Source organism: Acinonyx jubatus, chromosome A1, assembly GCF_027475565.1.
Source record: "Acinonyx jubatus isolate Ajub_Pintada_27869175 chromosome A1, VMU_Ajub_asm_v1.0, whole genome shotgun sequence".
NCBI classification, from domain to species: domain Eukaryota; kingdom Metazoa; phylum Chordata; class Mammalia; order Carnivora; family Felidae; genus Acinonyx; species Acinonyx jubatus.
The window spans coordinates 168,928,802-168,949,564 of NC_069380.1; the positions used below are offsets into that span (position 1 = coordinate 168,928,802).

At 41.3% G+C, this 20,763-nt stretch overlaps 1 protein-coding gene and 1 long non-coding RNA gene across 4 annotated transcripts in view; one reads left to right on the top strand and one right to left on the bottom strand.

Annotated features, from left to right (window-relative positions):
* The window catches only part of LOC113603343 (uncharacterized), a 144,192-nt gene that overhangs the window by 116,595 nt on the left and 6,834 nt on the right, over positions 1 to 20,763 (top strand). Inside the window, exons 4-6 of one of the 3 annotated variants that reach the window (XR_008300061.1) lie at positions 1,278 to 1,342; positions 2,071 to 2,146; positions 16,782 to 16,984. The exons of 1 other annotated variant lie outside the window; for it this stretch is intronic. This is a non-coding gene — a long non-coding RNA (uncharacterized LOC113603343). The remainder of the gene's footprint in view (positions 1 to 1,277; positions 1,343 to 2,070; positions 2,147 to 16,781; positions 16,985 to 20,763) is intronic. One more of the 3 variants, XR_003424915.2, reaches the window with a different exon arrangement.
* The window catches only part of NREP (neuronal regeneration related protein), a 28,292-nt gene continuing 25,850 nt past the window's right edge, over positions 18,322 to 20,763 (bottom strand). The window contains exon 4 of the mRNA XM_015073016.3: positions 18,322 to 20,063. Within this exon, the coding sequence (XP_014928502.1) occupies positions 19,938 to 20,063 (126 nt within the window). The 3' untranslated portion in view covers positions 18,322 to 19,937. The remainder of the gene's footprint in view (positions 20,064 to 20,763) is intronic.

Consider the following 20,763-nt stretch of genomic DNA (forward strand, 5'->3'; position numbering starts at 1 on the left):
AGAGACAGTATCTTATTCTACTTGGTATCTCCACAGCACAATGTACAGAGTGGCCTCTCTAGTCTCTCACCGAATCCCGGTCCAAATGAATTAAATTACCGACCTAAGAGAAGTTGACCCTAAAACCATTTTACATTTCCAAAACCGATGGAGGATATTAGGTTTTCCTGGGAAAAACAAACTGTCAGTACTTACGATCTTGGCTAAGAGCAATGCCAATAACCAATTAAATACCATTAGCATCATGGTCTCCTAGACAAAAGGGTATCCGTAGAATCAGCTTAAAATGAAAAAAGTAAAGAGAGTAAAGTTTCAAAAGAAAAAAAGCTTTCTGAGAAGCGAGATTAATGGGCAAAATGCTTCACCGTCTAAACCTAGTTTCTTCATCTAGAAAATGGGGTAATATTAGCTACTTCAGAGTAGGTTGTGATGAAGATACTCAAGATAATGTTTGTTGGGGTGCCTGGGTGGCTCGGTCGGTTAAGCGTCCGACTTTGGCTCAGGTCATGATCTCATGGTTTGTGAGTTGGAGCCCTGCATCGGGCTCTGTGCTGACCGCTCAGAGCCTGGAGCCTGTTTCAGATTCTGTGTCTCCCTCTCTCTCTGACCCTCCCCCGTTCATGCTCTGTCTCTCTCTGTCTCCAAAATATTGTAAAGCAATAATGCCACGTCTGTCACATCGTGAGACCCAGATAGGTGGCGCCTCTATTGTTACTGTTGCTGTTGTTCTTACGGTGCAGTGCAGTTACCAGTCTGGGTCCGGAAATTTATCTATGGTTGTCACCACTGTGGTAGGGGTATTGGGAGATGATAGTTGGGAAAGAAGAATATTAGAAAAGCACGTACTCTTGAGTGAAGTCTCTCCTTACCCTAAATGTTCTTCTTCCGTGCAGAAAGATTTTTTTTCTTACTAGTTCACAACTACCAACCACTGTGAAGAAAGTGTTTGAGAAAGCAATAACCAGAGGCATGATTCTTTAGCTCTCTACCAAACCAAGGAATGGAGTCTCTTGCATACCAAAGACGTTTTGTGATCTTTTAAAAGCTAATTTTAAATTAATTAATTTAACGAACCATCTCCTGTGTAACTGCTCCTTTTAGTTACACAACTGTTTACCAGATTTTGAAAAATGAAACACAAGGACTGTGAGGTTGTCTTATTGTGGGTGAGCCCACACTCTGTCAGTGGCAACGGGTGTGTACTCTGGAGGGTGGAGATTTCCCCCTGCCAGCCATCCAGGGCATATTAGAAGTCATTCCTTTATCCTGTCTCCAAGGCGATTCCCTTTTCTTAGGAATGAGATGACGTTGGAGGCCTCAGTGCTGGCTGAAGGAGAGCAAGGTCAGTCTTCTTGTGCATAGAGGTACGGTGGTCCCTGCATGGCAGCTCAGGGCCAAGATAACCTATGGAAGAGCCCAGTTGGAAGTCCCTAGGATGGGAGTCTAATAGATATTCTGTCTAGAAGCTAGTTTTGAATCTTTGTGTTTTTTGCATGATTATTGCCTAACAGCTTATACTTTGATAATTCTTTGTTAAACGTTGCTACACAGTCTTAGCTGGTACTTGGAGGAATAGCCAGTATCCATGTGGGAGGATCCAATGTTCCTACTTAGGGAGGAAGCAAGTTAGGAGATGGTAAAAGATGAATGGCTAATAAACAAGGAATGTCATTCAGAGCAAGAAGACTGGCCGAGGGGTACAGGGATCACCAAATTGTTTAATGAAACATGAAAACATTCCTAAGTGAATTCTCAAAAATTTAGTAAGGGAGGTAGGGTGGATAAGAATCTGGTAATACCAGACCTCCACATAACACAGAATGGGATTCTAGACTATCAACGTGTTTGTTTATGGTCATTGTTTTTTTTTAAATGAAAGAATTGCCCAAAAAGCTAGAGAGTTTGCCAACATTGGAGTTACATTAGTTTGCTAGGGCTGCCATAACAAAACACTACAGACTGGGTGGCCTAAAGGACAGTTTATTTGCTCCCAATTTTGGATGCTAGAAGTCTGAGATCAAGGTGTGGGCAGGACTCGTTTCTCCTGAGGCCTCTCTCCTTGGCTTGCAGATGTCTGCCTTCTCCCTGTGTTCTCACATGGCCTTTTTTCTGCACACCAACGTATGTGGTGTCTCCTGCTTTTCTTGTAAATACGTCAGTCCTTTGAATTAGGGCCCAGCCTAATGGCCTCATAATCACTCTCTAAGACCTTGTCTCCAAACGCAGTCCTATTCTGCTGGTGTGCTGGGAGCTAAGGCCTCAATATAGGAATTTGGGAGGGACACAATTCAGGGGTTAATACGTATGTCAAAATGCAATAACATCTAGGTCCTACAGTCTAGAAAAATAAAACAAGGAGATGCAGTTGACATCAGTGTCAGGGTAATAGCCTTCCTCCTCTTTACTCTGATCCCCTCTCTTGTCTGCAAAGCATGGCATCATTTTTAACTGGTGGTTTTTCTGAGAACCCTAGGCTGTGTCCTAAATGCTAACTTTCTAGAAGGTTTTAACAGACAGCTCTCCATCAGGGATCAGTGAAATGGTGTGGTGGAAAGGACCACAGGGCTAAACTCATGAAATGAACAAAGCCTCCGGTCTCCAGGCCCAGCAGTAAGACCTTGGCTAACAGACAAGCTGTGGTGTGCAAATCTGCTTTCTGCATTTGACTTCCCAGCCACCTCTGGGGTGTCCAGTACTTGATTCAAACACACTCAAGACGAAGCACTCAAATGCTTGCTGAACATTTCTTTGGCCGGTTTCCAGAGCTTCATTCTTCTTGTTAATGGTGACAGAGAAAATTACACAAGGTATCCATGATGTTTGATTTGCTACTTGCCTCACAGTTTACTTCAAAGTTCCCTCAGAGTTTTCTGAATTTTACTTTCTAGAACAAATATTACTGGCATAGACATCAAGCATGCCCATGCAATTATTCCTAATGGTTGTGGTAAGCAAGTTCTGGATTTTCAGGTCAGGAGCAATCTGTGTTTTAGCAATTAGCAACTAATGGCCATGCAGTAATAAGTTTAGTTGGCACAGGCTTATTTCTCCAATTCCCTGAGTCAACAATGACAATAGCACCAATGAAGTGCAAATATGAGCATGTTCCTGTTGAGTTTCCTCCCTTAGCTCTCATCCTTACCTGGTAATACAACGTGGCATCGCCCCAGGTTCTCCTTTGGTTTCCATGACTGAAGATGACATCTGAGGAGACTTATCTGATTAATCAAATCATAACGTTAGACAGGAGCCCAAGAAACTGTTCAGTTAAATCTTCCAGGAAAGCTTCAATGCAACCAAACCATCAGAGTTTTCCAGGGCAGAAAGGGAGTGTTTCCTGTATATTTCGCTGTCAGAAAGGTTTCCTGTGTCAGTCACTCCCTTGCCAGTGTCTGAACTTGAATTAACTCTAACTCCCACCATGTCTCCTGACTGATATCCAGTCTCAGGAAAAGGCCTGGTGTTCCAACATTTTGCCAGAAAATACACAAACTGAACTCTGAACGGTGACCCTACGTTACCCTTGAAATCTTGATTTCCAGCATTAGTCATGGCCATGTTAGAAGGGCACTTAGCCTATGGCTGATCTAAAAGTTCTTGCTTAATCAATGACTCATATGGTCAATCCCTTGAAATCTGGAGATTAATGCTGGTGGTCATAAGTGTGAATTTCCAGGGAAACCCTTTGCAATTATTTTGAAGCCCAGTTGTTTTTCTTTCGTGTTAGAAATTTGGCTGTTGCTTATTTTGGGCTATTTGCTTATCACTTTGTTATCTCTTTGTGTTGATGATCAAACCATACTTTGTTATGTTCCTTTCTTTCTGTGGTCTCCCATTTTGCTTTCTTTACATCTTCAACAAAGACCAATATTTTTAAGGATTCCACCCGCCCAAGTGGCAGCTTAGCAATGGTATCAGCCAGTTCTGGTTCTGCAACCCAGCCTGTGCTTTTGGCCAAATGGGAAGTGCAGTTTGTTCCGTGATCTGCTGTTTGCAAAAAAGAAACCACGGCATAGTGACAAGTGGCCAAGGAAGGACTTGGGCTATACAATATTGCATGTTAAAACCCTGGGTTTCTGGGCATAGAAAGTAGAAATGCTTTCAGAGCCATTGGCATAGTTAAACTGTATCCCCCGCCACTGACACACCTAGCCCAGCTCAGACCCTTATTGTGTAGGTGAGGAAACCGAGTCCCAGAGACATGTGGTCATTTGCCGGAATTCATGTAGGTCACTGTTGGAAAGTTGTGTCTATAACTTGGGTCCCCTGACTTCCAGCTCATTGTTTATGACATTATACTGTGTGGCTGTCAAGGGCTTTTTCACCATCCTTCACCTACAGTGCCACCCTAAACCTCAAAACTGTCCAAGTCAGCTTGCTGCATGCAAAATAAAATAACATGTCTGAGTACATGAGCTGTGCAGCCAAAAAACCTGAGTATAATCTCCTCTCCACTCAAGAATCGTCCATTTCCTCACCAGCCAGCGCTGGTGACTTTGCACCCTCATTCTACAGAGAACAAAAGAATATAAAAACCAAACCATACTACTGGTCTCGTCAAATTCCTTCAGTGTTTCCCTACAGGAGTTCAAACCCCTTGCCTCAGTACTAGAGGCGGCCCTTAGCCTGCCCTAAACCTCCCTACTTCCTTTCTGCTCACTCGCTCCTCACCCTGTTTGTCCCTGTCATTGCTGTATTCTTGCCCTCCCCCCACCACCCCCCCACTATCCTGTTCCCCTTGACCAAAGTGCCCATCCTATGCTATTCTTCACTGAATTCTAAACCTCAAAGACCCAAATTCTTTTTCCCAGGTTTTGCTCAAGAGGGATCCCTTCCACATCCTCGCTGACATCGTGTAAGCACTCCCTGAACCCAGAGTATATAAGGTCTGGTATTGTCTTTTGTATGCACATCACCCAGGTTTCTCCTTTCTTAAAGGCTCTCATGCTTTTTCATGCCTACTGAACACACCTTGCCTCACCCTTCTTACCTCTGCACCTTTGCCCACACTGTTCTCTTGCTTGGAATTCTATTTCTCATTTTTGCCTACTAGAATCTTATGTGCATATCAAAGTTGAGCTGAAATACCAACCTCCATGAAACGTTCTCTAATATTTTGTATTCTAAGGCTGCTGTAACAAATTACTACAAACTTAGTGGCTTAAAACAACACAAATTTATAATTCTGGAAGTCAAGAGTCTAAAATGGCTTTCACAATCAAAGTATCAGGTCTGTGTGTTTTCCAGAGGCTCTAGAGGAGAATCCATTTCTTTGCCTTTTTCATCTTCTAGAAACTCGTGGCATCCCTTGCCTTGTGGCCCCCTTTTCCATCTTCACAGCCAGCAGAGTAGCATCTTGAAATACCTCTCTGCTTCTGGAATGACACTGCATTCCCTGTCTGAACTTCCTGCTTCCCTCTTCTGAGTACCCTTGTGATGACATTGGGACCACCTGGATATTCCAAGAAACCTCCCACCACAATATCCCTAAATTAATCACATCTTCAAGGTCCCTTTTACCACGTAAAGTAATCCTCTTTAGGTTAGGATAAACTCTTTGAGAGCAAAGACTGTGTCTTGTCTTTATATTCTGAATCAGAGCCCCAAGCTCAGCCAGTAAAGCTCTACTACTGAGAAGTGCTTCTTTGGCTTGAAAGTCAGGCCACAGAGATATTTGCCTTCTTTGCAGCTGACTGACTCGTGTTCCAGAACAGTTGGGCTGTACACGAGGCCCTGTGAACTCTGGGCCCTGTGAATTCCAGGCTTACAGCTCCACATGGTGTGATGTATTCATGAGGTGTGATGTAGCATCTCAGCACATAGAGTGGCTTAGCATGATGTATCTACACAGAGAAAACCTACTAAAATACACCTGAACTCTCATATTTTCTGTTGGTAGCTATATAAATTATTGCAGTTTCTCTCGGGAATGGTTTGGCAACAGATTTGAACATTTTAATTGTGCATATCCTTTTTCCTTATGATTTCATTTCAAGGAACATTCCAACCTTTCTCTCCCACGGTGATGCCCACACATGGGCACAAAGATTATTTACACAATTATGTTCATTGTAGAAGTATCTATAGCAATGGATAATTGGAAACAATGTAAAAGTCTATCAGTATGGTACTAGTTATTAAATTATGGTATAGTAACAAAAAGGGGGTAGTAAGCAGACATTCAGACAAGAGGGAGGTTCATAAACTAGCATGGAAAATGTTCACAACATGTTGTTAAATTAAAAAAAAAACAAGTTGCATACAGTACATCTATAACTGTTTGGCTTTTGAAAACAAAATCATAATATACATACAATAATATATATATAATAGAAATACCTGGAAGATAAAGACATTATCTCTTGGGTCTGTGATTTTGGAACGTTTTCACCTTCTCTGAGTATTTGAACATGATTTTACAGTTACAGTTTGCTTCTATTGTTGGAAAAAGGGAAAGAAGCCTATTTCTGAAAAATACAGCAACAGATGCTACGTGAATCCTGCAAATGAGAGAGGTCAGTAATGGGCAGTTGGTTAGAGACCAAGGCATTTTTTTTTTCCAGAGGAAATGGAAAGCCAAGAAGGAGGTGGTACCCCTTGTTAAATTTCCTGAAATCAACTGCTTTACATTTTCTCTCTCCTCCACAATGTGACAGTAGTCACATAAAAATGTTTCTTAGTGACATTAGGATGTCACAATTCTACTACTCTCTACATCTGACCCTTTTCAGTGTTTCTGCAGCTCGACAGTAAGCTTAAGGAGATCTTCCAGAATTCCCAGGATGAGGAGGGAGAAAACATTCCTTATTGTTACTGAATTGCTAACTGTCCTATACCAGTTCGATCATTCACTTGAATCTGAGGTTTTTCTTAGTATGTTTGTTTATTTGTTTATTTGCTTTGTGAATAATGATAGATAATTTTGATAGGTAATATTTAGAAGTGGGTGAGATTAGTTACTTCCTGACAAAGTCACTGTCAACAGTTCATACAATCTGAAATGCCAGCTCTCTGTCTTTCGTGTAATCTGACCATACTTTTTGTGGAGAAATCTCTAGATAGGACAATATTTGAGTGGCAGAAATCTGTAGCTCTGAAGGAAGAGCTGGCTCCCAAGACTTACAGGACTGTCACAAGGGCAAAGGCTTACAGTTTCAAAGCAGCTTAGCAGAACCTAACAAAACACTGAAGAGAAAAAAGCTGGAGACACAGACATGCCTGGGTTCAAATATTGGCTGTCTCCATATGCTAATTTTGGTATGTTACATATTCACTTTTGCTTCCATTTATTTATCTGTAAGGCAAGGGTAATAAAAAAACATGCTATTGGAATTAAAGGAAATAATGCATATAACTGTACACAGTAGCCAATAGACAACATTCATTAAATATAAACTATTGTTGTCATTGTTTTGTGTGGTTCCAGGGGGAGAACTAGAATTTATCGGTGAGAATCAGAAATAGGAAAATAGTGAGTCAACTCAAAAAAAGTTTTCTGGCAATTATAAGTATTATAAAAATAGATTAAGCTATCTTTTGCAGAAATAAATTCCCATCAAGGGCAGTATCCAAGAAGAAGCTATCTGAGGTCTTATCAGAGATTTATTTATCTAAGGCTTCGGGAGCGTTTCCTGCTCAGGGTAGAAGACTGGATGTAGGGAGTTCTCTTCGCTTCTCTGCAATACACAGATCCTATAATATTGGCCCATTTTCTTTCCTCGTAGGTATGGTTTAGATGTGATTATCCATGTGTAGTCACAGGAGGGTTCTCTTGTCTTTTACAGATTGAGAAGGCTGGTCTGTAGCGACCACTTTTTCTTCATTTCTTACTCTGTGCCCTTGTCCTGAAAACCAGTCAGGAGCCCTTCACAGCATCTGTATTTGTTACAAGTAGCATAAATCATTTTCTGCTTTCACATTTCTTCAGGCTCATACACATTTCACCAGTCGGACATTTCCCATTTCTTGATTTACGTCCATAGTCATAAACATCTTCAAACAACCCTAGCCCCATATTTGTTCTAAAAGATAGGTCTCTGTTGAAACAATAGGACCTTGGTTCTGGAATTAAAATTGCACCCTGGGCTATCTCTCTAGCTCTAGCTTTCTGTCATTTGTATTTTTATGCCATTTGGTTCTTGCATAATTTTTGTGTATTTATCGGCCCCCCTGGCTCCTTTTTTCCACCAGGAAAGGCTACATGCAGCTCTTTATTCTTGAGCCCCTCCACCTCCACCTCCATCTCCACCCCCATCCCTGTACTATTGCTTTCTGTACAGAAATTGTTTGCTGACTTCACCCAGACTTAAATTCTGCCTTGTCTGGGCCTTACCTCTGACCTCTAGCTGTGCCTGCTCATCCTGTCCATTCCTTGGTTGTATTTCACCTCAGGATTCCCCTAATGCCCAAAGCTGCCGCTTTGGGTGTAACTTTTACTGTAACTTTTAAACTTTTAAACTTTTAAACTTCTGTCGCTTTTACTGTAACTTTTAAAAAATTAGAATCAATTTTTAACCAGTTCATAATGTTTCCTGTGCCCATTGCTTCATGCGTGAAGAGTCAGAGGCACCCCTTGGTCCTTGATGAATAGACTAATCATAAAATGATATAAATAATTTATAAACATTAAAAATGTTCACCCTCACTGGACACTTGTTGGGACAAGCACTGGGTGTTATATGTAAGTGATGAATCACTAAATTCTCCTGAAATCATTATTACACTATATGTTAACTAACTGGGATTTAAATAATTTAAAAAATGTTCACCCACACTATTGTAAAATAGAAAATAGAGGCAATGAGGTACTACTTCTCACCTATGAAATCAGAGGAGATTGCAAACTAGGTATGCGCTGCAAGCCTGATGGGGGTGTCCTAGGGCAGACAGACTACCCTATTGATCAAGGGTGATTTGGTACAGACTCTTGGGAAAGCACTTTGGCAAAATATAAAAGGAAACACGACAGATACACACAGAGCTTTTGGAGCATAAAGGTTCGTCCCAGCATTATTTAGAGTGTGAAAAATAAGAAACAATATTAATGTCCAATGTAGGTAATAGGTAAGGTTTGTCACAACTGAGTGTTTTGCAGACATTCAATTCTGAAATCATGGTAGATTCACATGCAGTTGTCAGAAATAAAATAGAGAGTTCCCATGTACACTTACTTTACCCAGTTTTTCCAGTGATATCTTGTAAAACTCTAGCACAATATCGCAGTCAGGATATTGGCATTGATACAGTCAAGATGCAGAATATCTCTGTCACTGCAAGGATCATTCATGTGGAGTTTTCATACCCTCCCTCCTGCCCACACCCCCTCTTCAGCCCCTAGCAACCACTAATCTGTCCTGTTTGTATATGTTTGGCATTTTTGCACTGAGCAGAGTTCTCTGGAGATTCATCTGGGTTGTTGCATGCATCAATAATGCATGTCTTTTTATTGCTGAGTAGTATTCCATGATAGGGATATACACAGTCTGGTTAGCTAAGCCATCGAAAGACATCTGGGGTGTTTGTAGTTTGGGGCTGTTATAAGTCAAGCTGCTGTAAACATTCACACGTAGGCTTTCACATGAACATAACTTTTTGTTTCTCTGGGGTAAATACCCAGGAATGCAATTGCTAGGTCCTATGTCAGTTGTGTGTTTAGTTTTTTAAGAAACTGCCAAACTGTTTTTCAGAGGAGTGTACATTTTTGCGTTCCTGCCAATGAAGTATGAGTGAGCCAGTTCTTCCTAACATCCGCAGCCGTCGTGTGACTATTTTTTAGTTTATATTCTGATAGGTCTAGTGAAGTCTCATTGTGGTTTTCATGTGCATTTCCCTAGTGGCTAATGATGTCGAGTACCTTTGTGTCTTATTAGCTGTCAGTATGTTTTCCACATTGAAATGTCTCTTTGTGCCTTGTGCCATTTTCTAATTGGATTGTTTTCTTACCATTAAATTTTTTAAAACTTGAGATATAATTAATGAATGAAACTCATCTCTTTAAGGTGTGTAATTCAGTAGTTTTTAGTGTGTTCAAAAGATTGTGTAACCATCACATTTTATGTTGATCACCCTAAAAAGAAAGCCCACATCTGTTAGCAATCAATCTCCATTCTCTCCTTCCTTGGTTCCTGACAACTTCTAATCTACTTTCTATTTCTATAGATTTGTCCACTCCGGACATTTAATAACAAACGGAATCATACAATATGTGGCCTTTTGTGACTGGCTTCTTTTACTTGACATATTGTTTTATTTTTTTTAGCATTTTTTAAATGTTTGTTTACTTTTGAGAGAGAGAGAGAGAGAGAGAGAGAAACAGAGTGTGAGTGGGGGAGGGGCAGAGAGAGAGGGAGACACAGAATCCAAAGCAGGCCCCAGGGTCTGAGCTGTCAGCACGGGACCCGACATGAGGCTTGAACTTGTGAACCAGGAGGTCATGACCTGAGCCGAAGTTGGATGCTTACCCGACAGAGACACCCAGGCACCCCTACTGGACGTAATGTTTTCAAGGTTCAACCTTATTGTAGCATTTATCAGTGCTTCATTCCTTTTTATGGCTGCATAATATTACACTGTGTGGATAAACCACATTTTTTTAGCTATTTATCAGTTGAGGGACATTTAAGTTGCTTCCACTTTGGGGCTAATACGAATAGCGCTGCTATGTATGTTTGTATCCAAGTTTTTATGCGCACCTATTTTCAATTCTTTGGGCATATTTCTAGGAGTGGAATTGCTGAGTCATATGCTAAATCCATGTTTTAACTTTTTAAAGAAACTGCCAAACTGTTTTCCAAAGCTGCTGCCCCACTTGACGTTCCCCCAACAGTGTATGAGTGTGTAGGAAATGTAACGATTTCAGGAAAAGGCTCTGCCATCTTAGATAAAACATTTCTTTCTGGGCAGTGAATTATCCCTCAGCTGAACTACTGATCTTGACCGCGCAGTGCTGCAGAGGGTCCATATGTTTAGTGATATAAATGATAGCCCCTCAGGCGTCCTACACACAATGAGCAAGGACTCTTTCATACCCTTTCCCAGGGCCTGCCACCACAATTTTCACATGTCCCTCTGAGCTAATCATCCTCCTTCAGGAGAACTCCCATCAAATACTCCCTCATTATCACATCTGACAAAGCATATCCTAGCTGTTAATGACAAATGAAAGAGTTCTAGTCACCCCTCTCTCCTAGAAAGCAGTACCCCTTAGTTCTGTAGGGAACATCTGCTTTTCAGAAACTAGTGTTGGCATTTTAAGGCGTGAGCCAGCAGGGAGATCACCCCTGCAGGGGCCTGAGGAGGCACTCTTGCTTGCTACCCTCTCCCAGAAAGCCAGCCCCTTAGGCACGAACAGCTCAAGCAAAGAGCAGGAGGTGGTCTAGGGCCTCTGAAAAAGAAGGGGGCTGACTCCCTCCATCTCAGGGGCGATGGGAACAGCACTGTGGTGAGGAGCATAGTGGAAACTCTGTGCAGGACTGGGTGGCTCCCTACAGCTGTTAGGCAGGAACCAGGACTCCCACTTTCTCAGCTTAGCTGTGTCATAGGGGAAGTCTCTGCCACGGACCCTATCATTTCTGAAAAGAAGCTGGGTCAGCTATGAACAAGCGTTCTTGGCCCGAGGGCATTAGGGGTGGTGAGAGGTACAGAAAATGGATCACAGGGATGCTGGCTGAAGGAACTGAGGCAGTTTGGCCTGGAGGAGAAACAGGGAAGGGGAGCAGGACGTGAGAGGCTGCTGTGCTGAAGGAGGAGCCCACTTAGTCTGTGCAGCTCTGAGAGCCCAGCTAGGACCAAAGGGTGGGTGGAAAGTAATGGAAGGCGTTGGGCTCAGAAAGGTTCCAACTAATAATTAAAGCTGCCCAACTCGAAGGAATCAGCAAATTAATGCATTCTTCAAATTCTCTATTCCATGAGGCTTTCACGTAGCCACATGGGTCTCTCAGTGACATAGCTAAGCTGTGCATTAATGGGACTGTGCATTGTGTGAGGGAAGAGATTAATTTCGTACTGCTTCCAGTAGCTATGCTCAGGGGTGAGCCTAATGGACACACGCAATAAAATAAACGGTGACCCCCTTTTTCTGCCCTGATTCCAGAGCTGCTTGCTGCTCTTTGGGCTTTCCCCCAGGAGTGCTGGGGTCTCCGGGACTAAAAGGCTGGGAGTCTGCTCTACAAGCCCACGTCTCTTACCATCCCACCCCCTCCTCCTGTGACCGTTAACCCAGCTCTTTTGGATATCCTGGATAGAGATAGAATGACATGTTTGGAAGAATCTGGGGGAATAGGATTTTACCACTAAAGAGATTTGACCTTGTGAGGGAATTAAATAAAGGCTCTAAGAAGAATTGCCAGTCTCTACAGACTCATGGAATTTGCAGCTCAGGAAGGTTGATGTCTAGGCTCTCCCCCATGTGGTTGGTTAGTGCCTCAGTAGACCATCCATCGATAGGCAATCTGAATCTTTTGCTTCCCCGTCAAAATTTTTTGGTGCTATGTCTTATCAGGGTTTTACTCTCTGCAGTGCCTTAAGTTCATGGCCAGCTACTTTAAAGGCTTCCATCAGAACAATGGGGGAATTCAGGTATTGTGGCGGGGTGAGAAGAATTTCTGGCCAAGAGTGAGTTCCTCAAAATAACAGTGAATAGGTAGTTTTCTAGCTCAGAGGTTTTCAAACTTTTTGGTTCTTATACTAAGAGAATCTTAGTAAAGTGTGTATCATCATGCAATTTTAAGTTAATAAAGTTTTTCTTCATAAGTTTAAATATTTTCAAAGGGTATAATTGGGAACATATTATAAATGTTAACATTTTAAAATAAAAGTTGTATTTTTTTTGGTAAGTGTATGTAATCAAATCTAAACAAGGCAATTGATAATCTGTCATTCTATTTTTAAAAACAAACTTACTTAACTTGCAGAAATTTGACTTCTTTTCTCCTTGAACTCAAATTTTCATTCCATTTGTCCTCCAAAATTTTACTTTTAATATAATTTTTGTTTAAAAGGTTTTATTAATTACACATTTACCTTTAATAAAAATGTATCTAAATTAAAATTTTTAACTTTTATGTTCTGTGACCATAAAACTCTAAGCATTAAAAAAAAATCTGTGTGACTGGGGTACCTGGGTGGCTCAGTCGGTTAAGTGTCTGACTTTGGCTCCAGTCATGATCTTACGGTTCGTGAGTTCAAGCCCCACATAGGGCTCTGTGCTGACAGCTCAGAGCCTGGATCCAGCTTCAAATTCTGTGTGTCCCTCTCTCTCTGCCCCTCCCCTGATCATGCTATGTCTCTCTCTTTCAAAAATAGACATTAAAAAAAAATCTGTGTGATTGAATTATCACGATTAGCAATACACTACTGATTAAAACAACATGAATACATTATACTAATTAATAAATACAAAAAAAGCAAATGCATCGCTTGATCTATTGCAAATGCATCACTTGATGAGATGAACTTTCTTCAGTTAGTTCATGTATCTGTAGAGGAATAGTATTCATTGCTAGAAGGAGATGGGTCAACTTCAATTCTATTTCTATTTTTTGGTGTTTATAGATGTAAACTGCAGGAATTTAAAGTATTTTATTATAGCAATGCAATTCAATAATTTTAATTTCTGTGTCAGATGCCAAAATTCATCTACTGCAAAACATATTTTTAATCTTCCATCACCTGACAACTTGATTAGGTTCTTCTTCGTTTTTCTTACAAGCGGTGAATTGGAAAGCACGTGACTTGCAAAGAGCTTTGTTCTTGTCATTAGCATAATTCACTTTCTTAATTTATGGGAAGTACACCAAAAGAGCTCTGCTAAGACTTATCACTGTTTTTATGCTGTTAACACTTTCACTTAGACTCACCTTTTAAAATTCTGTGTCTTCAGAAAAGATAGGAAAAACAGGTACATTATTCATTTCATTACACTTTTGCCAAAATAATGCCTTTTGATAAAACGCTTCGACCTATTTTTTGCTTTAAGCATGTTACTATTACTCGAGGGCTGCAAATTCAGCTCCTTCACAGAAAATGTCTGTCACAAACCTTATTGGCAGAACGAGGCTTTGTTGCCAAACCAAGTAGCCAACTCAGATATGCTTTCTGTCAGAAAAAACTTTGACTTCGCTTTTCAATTCACATGGCCGTTTTGAAGATTATTATACAAATCAGTGAAGATTAAAAGCATATCTTGTGAAACTGATCACTGAAGACAAATATTAAAATTATAAAGATCTAATATAATTATTCCATGTTTAAGTTATTAAAATAGGACAATCAAAAGACTCTTTTTCATAGAAAGTAAGAACAGTGATAAAAGGCATGGTAGATCTCTGGTAAAACCGTATATTAAACACTGCTGACTGGCTTTGGAGAAGAAGAACTAGTATAAAAATCAGAACTACCACAGTGATGTACAAAGGTCCTAGGCTACTAATCAGTCTGGCAGCACATAATTTTTTTGTTAGGAAAAAAATATTAAACATCTTATTAAGATAGAGTCTGATGAGAATGGACTATAACTGAAATGAATACTTTATGTTATGGTTTGATGCAACAGGTTTTGACAACTGTATTAACTAACACGCATCAAACCTGAAAACGCACAGGAAAGTTTATCCTTGGTTTTATCCACTTTATCTTGTAAAAACCAATGGTATTCCCTAAAGCCTCTCTAGTTACATTGAAAATAGTCAGCATTGCAAACCTGTGTTGCTTTAGCTGCCCTAAGTTGCTTTTCTTCCCAGTTAAGATATATCCTAGGGATGAGTAAGGAGAACTGTGGAAAATAATTGTTTACGAGTACGTGAAGAGGCCATTTTTGGTATTCCATGTCTCTGACTGATTTTCTCCATGCTTCATTCTCTCAGGGCTCTCCCTCAAAAGCAAGGGGTTCTTTGACAAGAGAGTAAGGATGTGGAAGAGGAAATGGTATGATATAAAAATTGTTACTATTTCTGTCACTCCACTTTACCATATGTATCTGAATTCTAAAAAAACATATAAGCATCCAAACACCTTATTTCTGTTTTTCTAATGTATCACTTTTAACATGTGTTTAAGAAGGGGAAGCCAAAAGTTCTATGGATTTGTGATTAAAGGAACATTTAAAGGACCACAAAGATTCCATTAAAGGAAATGTTCTCTTTGCCACATCTGGAGATTTGTGGTCATATTAAGGGCAATGTGTTATATTAAGATTTGGAATAGGTGAAACTTATATCTTCATTTTTAGAATGTGGGGAAAGGGCTAATATGAATACAGACTGATTCTCAGTAGATCAATTTTAGTAAAAAGCATGATAGGTTTAGGGGATTTGGAAATTAATTCCCTTAGAACTATCCATGAGCATATACTCCTTGGAAACACTTCACATGCCCTGAAGCACACATACCCTAGTTTAAAAATCATGAACTTATCAGACCCCTGTGTAGTCTAACCTGACCCAGTCCAAGATTTTTTTTTTTTTTTTTTTAACCATGGTCTTCTCAGTCACTGAGGCAGGGTCATCAGAAGTTTAAAAGAGGACCTGGGAGTGCAGATGGGACGGCAGCAGCCCCTGTTCTGGGAACAGTAAAGGGAAGCCTGTTCCCAGTCTGGTGTTCATATAGAACTGCATGCTCCTCAGCTACCAAACTAAAAGGTCTCAGAAGGTTCCCTGGCCCTTTGTTGGTGAATAAGCACATCACCATTCCCTGAAACCAGGGATTTGTGTTGCAAACCCACAAGCCAACGGTGGCAGGCACGTAGTATAAGAAAAGAAGAGGTTATGAGCACTGGATCTTGGAGGGGTAGTGGCCAAGAGGGCCAGAGGTGGCCCTCCAACCCCTCTGTTGCCAGATCTTCCAGTTTTCAAGGGAAGACAAAAAGCTGCATTTTCACATAAAATCTTCCAATTTGTAAATGCTGGCGATTTAACGTTTTTATAAAACACCCAGCAGGCAAAACAAGTCTACAGGTCCTATCTGATCCATGGCTGTTGGTTAGCTATCTCTGCCCAAAGGTGACATGGTTGTTTGCCTCCAAAGAGAGAACAGAGTGGTTCCTAATCAGATTTTGTTTCCCGCATGGACTCCAGCTAGCGCACTAGTTTTTTACCTCTGCCTCAGCAGTTATTAACCCTTAGCTTAGCAAGTCATAGCTGGGTCCCGAAGGTTTCAAGTGAAGCGAATCTTTCAAGCTTCATGGAGGCTGAGAGAGTTGTCATCAGCAAACTGAAGTCCACTGAGTTGAATAGAACTTTAGACATCATTTATTCTAGCTTTCCTGTTTTTACAGTCTCCAAATCTTCCAATACAGGTCCAATAGAATAGAATAGACTTCTAATCTTCCAATAGAAGTCCAATACATTCTCCAAATCTTCCCTTCGGGGGTGACAATACTAGTCTTAATAAATGGAGGCTATGCAATCCCAATATTACAGTTCTTGGATGCTATCCTTAGACACCTTCAATCTGGAAAGTTGAAACTTCTCTCTGGAACTCTGAAGACTGTAAAAACCTCTTCAGTGAAAGTAGCTATGATTCTATTTCAACCTTCTCACTTGCAACCCCTGGCTTACAATTACCCTGAGTGCTTTAACTTCAGATGGTATGCTGCTTTTAAAATGTGGCCATAAACTCTTTAATATTTTTCTCCTTAGGAGGTAGAGCATAATTTCCTCCCTGTGATTGTGGGCTATATTTGGTGACTTGCTTCTAATGAATAGAATATGATAGATGATAGTGACTTCTGAGAATAGGTCACAGGCATTGTGGCTCGCTCCCAGCTCTCGAATTACTTGCTCTAGGGGAAGCCAGAGGTCATGAGGACACTTAAGTAGCCTTGTGTGGAGGCCCGTGAGTGGAGGAACAGAGTTCTCCTGCCAACAGAGGATTCTCCAGCCCTAGTCAAGCCTTCAGACGACTGCAGCTTGGTAACATCTTGACGGCAAGCTCATGAGATCCTGAGCCGGAAGCACTGGCTCAATTGTTCCTGACTAGAATCTGTGAGGTGAGAAAAGTTTGTTGTTCCAGGATGCAGGGTGTGGATGTCATGTGTTACGTGGCAATAGATAACTAATAGAGATGGGCATAAAGCAGCCTGGGCCGTACCCCCTCCATGGCCGGCCTCATCACTTCTGTTTCCCCTTTAGCAAGGGCAGGGAGACAAGATGGATCCCCTCCCAGCTGTGATAACATACAGGTGATGGGAAGCTGTTGGGCAAGGAAAATGGCAGTTGTTCATAAGGTGGAAGGTAATTAAGTTTAAGGAGGACTTCTCTTATGTTCAGAAATAGGAACCTCTGGATGAAATTACCAAAAAAGGTAGTGGTAGCTCCGTTTTAAGACTTTTCTTTCAGATTGGACAAATTCTGAGTACATGGAAGGCAGCTGGGATTTAGTTCTGCCCTAAGCCTCCTTTATCTTAATAAAAGTTGAGGGTAAATAGGACACTTCACCGAAATCTGAGATGTGCATTAATTTCAAAAGTAACTCCCCAGTGTAAAAGTCCTTCCTGACACACACATGTCAAGACTCGAGATTTCTCAGAGAGCATCGGATTGCCTCTCCAGAAACTGATCACCCAGTTTGGGGCAAGGTCACCTTCTGCCCCTCTCCCTTCTCTCTGGCCTTTATCTCAGAGGCCTGTTCCTTAGCCTCTGTTCAGGTGAAAGTCAAGTGTCTGAACCCAGCCAGCCACTTTTGCACCTTGTGGTAAGGCAATGAAGTTTCACTGTCATTGGAAGGAGAAGAGAGCAGCTGTGTTTCTCATACAGGGAGAGGATGAACCCCCTGAATTTCTGGGTTTCAGGGTCACAGGAGACCTCCAGGAGTTGTGATGCCATTTTACCATGTGCTAGATTCCAGGTAGCTGGACCCCTATGAATTAGTGACTTAAAATCGTGTCTCAAATTTGTATCTTCTTCCAAGCATAAGCCTTTTATCTGTGTATTAAGTGCAAATATGCCATGAAGACGTGAGGGCTGGTATCTTTGGGATAAAGAATGCCATAAGGTAGGTCTTAATGGCGAGGAGTAAGAAAGAGTAAGTTTTGAGGTGTGTGGGAGTACCCTGAAAGGGGAAAGAAAAAGTGTAGAAATAAAAAGGGTCTTGGTTTAATTCTTCTTTGTATCCAGAGGCAGCTTTCCAAAACCATCCCGACAAGCCACTGCCTCACCCCTCATCTCGTAAAACCTTCAGAAGGGAACGCACATGAAAGGCAGACCAGATTCTATCTCTTTCCAGATTTGCCCTTCGGTCTACTTTCGGGGCTCTGAGAACACATGAATTAACATGAACCAGGGAAAGCATTCAAAAGTAGTCCTCTCCAATGATGAGCCAAGCCAGTTACCTTACAGCTTGCATATTTATTGAACAAAGACTACTAAAATAGCTAAAATACACTGGGTACTTGTGAGTGCATCAGTAAAGATCACATTGTTACAAAAGCCTGCATTTTCAGCAGCGCACAACTGCAACTCTACATAAATGCCACAGATGCAGAATACTGTTTTCTTGCTCTATTTACACAGCTGATATACCTATTCTAACAAAGGAGGGAGGAGGAAAATGCACAAGAAACTCAGGCCAGTGGGGGAGCAAGAAGAGAAAGAAGAAGTTACATGCATCATCTGTGTTAACAGTCAGAAGCATGACAGGGCGGGACAGAGCCTGCCTTGTCAAAGGAAGAGCTACAAGACAGTTATATAAAAATTAAGGTGGGCTTTCAGACTGGCTAACACAACAACAATCCATGAGAAGATGGTATTGTCTGATTTTATTTTTGTTTATCCATTTCATTGGGAGCAAGGACAAAAATGTAAAATCTACACCTTGCTTCTCAAAACTGCCGGAAAAGAGTGATCTGCCTTTTAAAAAAATTTTTTTTTATAGATAGGTTTTCCAACTTGACTTTTGGGAACGGTGTAATTTGCATATACCTACTCAGATGCCAGTGTTTTGGATTTTTTTCTGGAGGGCATGTATTTTAAAAGTTTGCCCTTCCCCACCCCCCCCCCCCATATCCTTTCAAACAAAAAGAACCAAAAGAGACACCTAAAAATGCCTGTCAAATTATTGCTTGTCTTTCTCTAAGCTAGGCAGGCGAGGCTACCGGAAAGAAGAGATTTGGTAAGTAAGTTACAGTTTTGTGATTGCTCCCGCTCCACTGACTGCATGTCCATGAGCGCCAGCCAATGAGACGTGAGTCTCTTACTCTCTCTGGTAGCATTCGCCAACCTACCACGCTGAAGAAGAAAGCCACACTGAAGACACGAGGAAAACAAGTCAATCCGGTCTAGAGAACAACATTCAGGGAAACAGAGTACCAACACCTTCTTAGAACATGGAAATAAAATATAACTCCGTCAGAGCTACCTCGCCAAGGAGCATGTTGAAAGTCCAAAATAGCACCATTCATCAGTGTCTCAGGTCCTGTGGCAGCATCTCGGTCACTTACCACAAGGAAACAATGAGTTTCAAACTACTTCTATACATCAAAAGAGTACATGGATAAAATATAGAGATATACAGACAATTGATGAACATAAACTACTAGGCTTGTTACATCTAAATGAAAAAAAAAATGGGGACTCTCAGCCTCTGCAAGAAGCAGTAGGGAGCTGTGTGAGTGAAAAGGCAGGAGTGGACCGGTTGTGTGACAGCAGAGGGAGTCTGAGTTGTGGAAGACATCGTCATCGAGAACCAGGCCTGAAGGCCCACCTGTAAGGGTTGTAAACGTGGATTCACAGTGTGAAATTCTGAGCGTTTTCACTTGAGTCAGAATGATTAAAAACTGGTTTGATGATACCTATTTGTCCACTGTAAATTCTCTAAAGCAAGGCTCAGAGTCCCATAGTTTCTTCTTATACTTGATGATTTACACAGAAAAAAATCCCATATATGATACCATGACCTCATCAATACCCATACACCATATGTAATACAAATGGAGGTGTTAACGATTAAAAAGAGTGGAGGTAACTGATGCCTGGGGAGTGGAGTTCACTGCTGCCAAGTGGAGTCAGGGAGGCAGCCTCAATCTTGTCATCCTTCTTGCGGTTCACCTCCTTGGGGACAGGAAGGCTTCCCTGAAAAGCAGGTGGACCCATACACAAACAGATGGACACACACACACACACACACACACACACACAAAAGGCACTTAGTCATGCTTGTGAAACCATTTGAAATTTTTTGCCTCTCCCTCCCGCCTTTTATCCTTGAACTCCCGATGTTTTGCAGAGTTTACATATTAAACACAGTTCACCTGAATGTAAATATTAGGTCTGTGGGGGCATGAAGTAATTAAACACTAGCTGCCTTGGCTTCAGTAGAATCAAGTGCTTCTCTGATGGCTGTGCCCAGCCATGTGGGAGGCAGCATTCCCCAGAGTCAGGTTTCTGAGGACAGTTTCTAGTATCAGACAGGGCCCAACATGAGGTTGGGTAAGAGGTGCTCATGAGCGTTAATACATTTTGCTTAAAGCATTCAATGGCTGTGGAGGTGGGTAATTGCCTGTTTGACAACATATAATAAAAAAATGTTTAAAAGAATATCACAGCTTGTACAGATGTAATTTATGTATGGTTCATTCTCTGAACACCTGGCCCAGTCCATGTGGGTCTGATAATCAGAATCACAAGCGGTACCAAAGGTGGGAGTGGGAAAGAGGGAGACAGTGTGAAACCCAGGCCAGGAGAGAGTGAGATCAGTGAGTTTGGCCTGGGGCTATTCTAAATCTGTCCTCACAAGCCTGATAAGTGAGGTGTTTGTGCTTCTGTCTAGAAT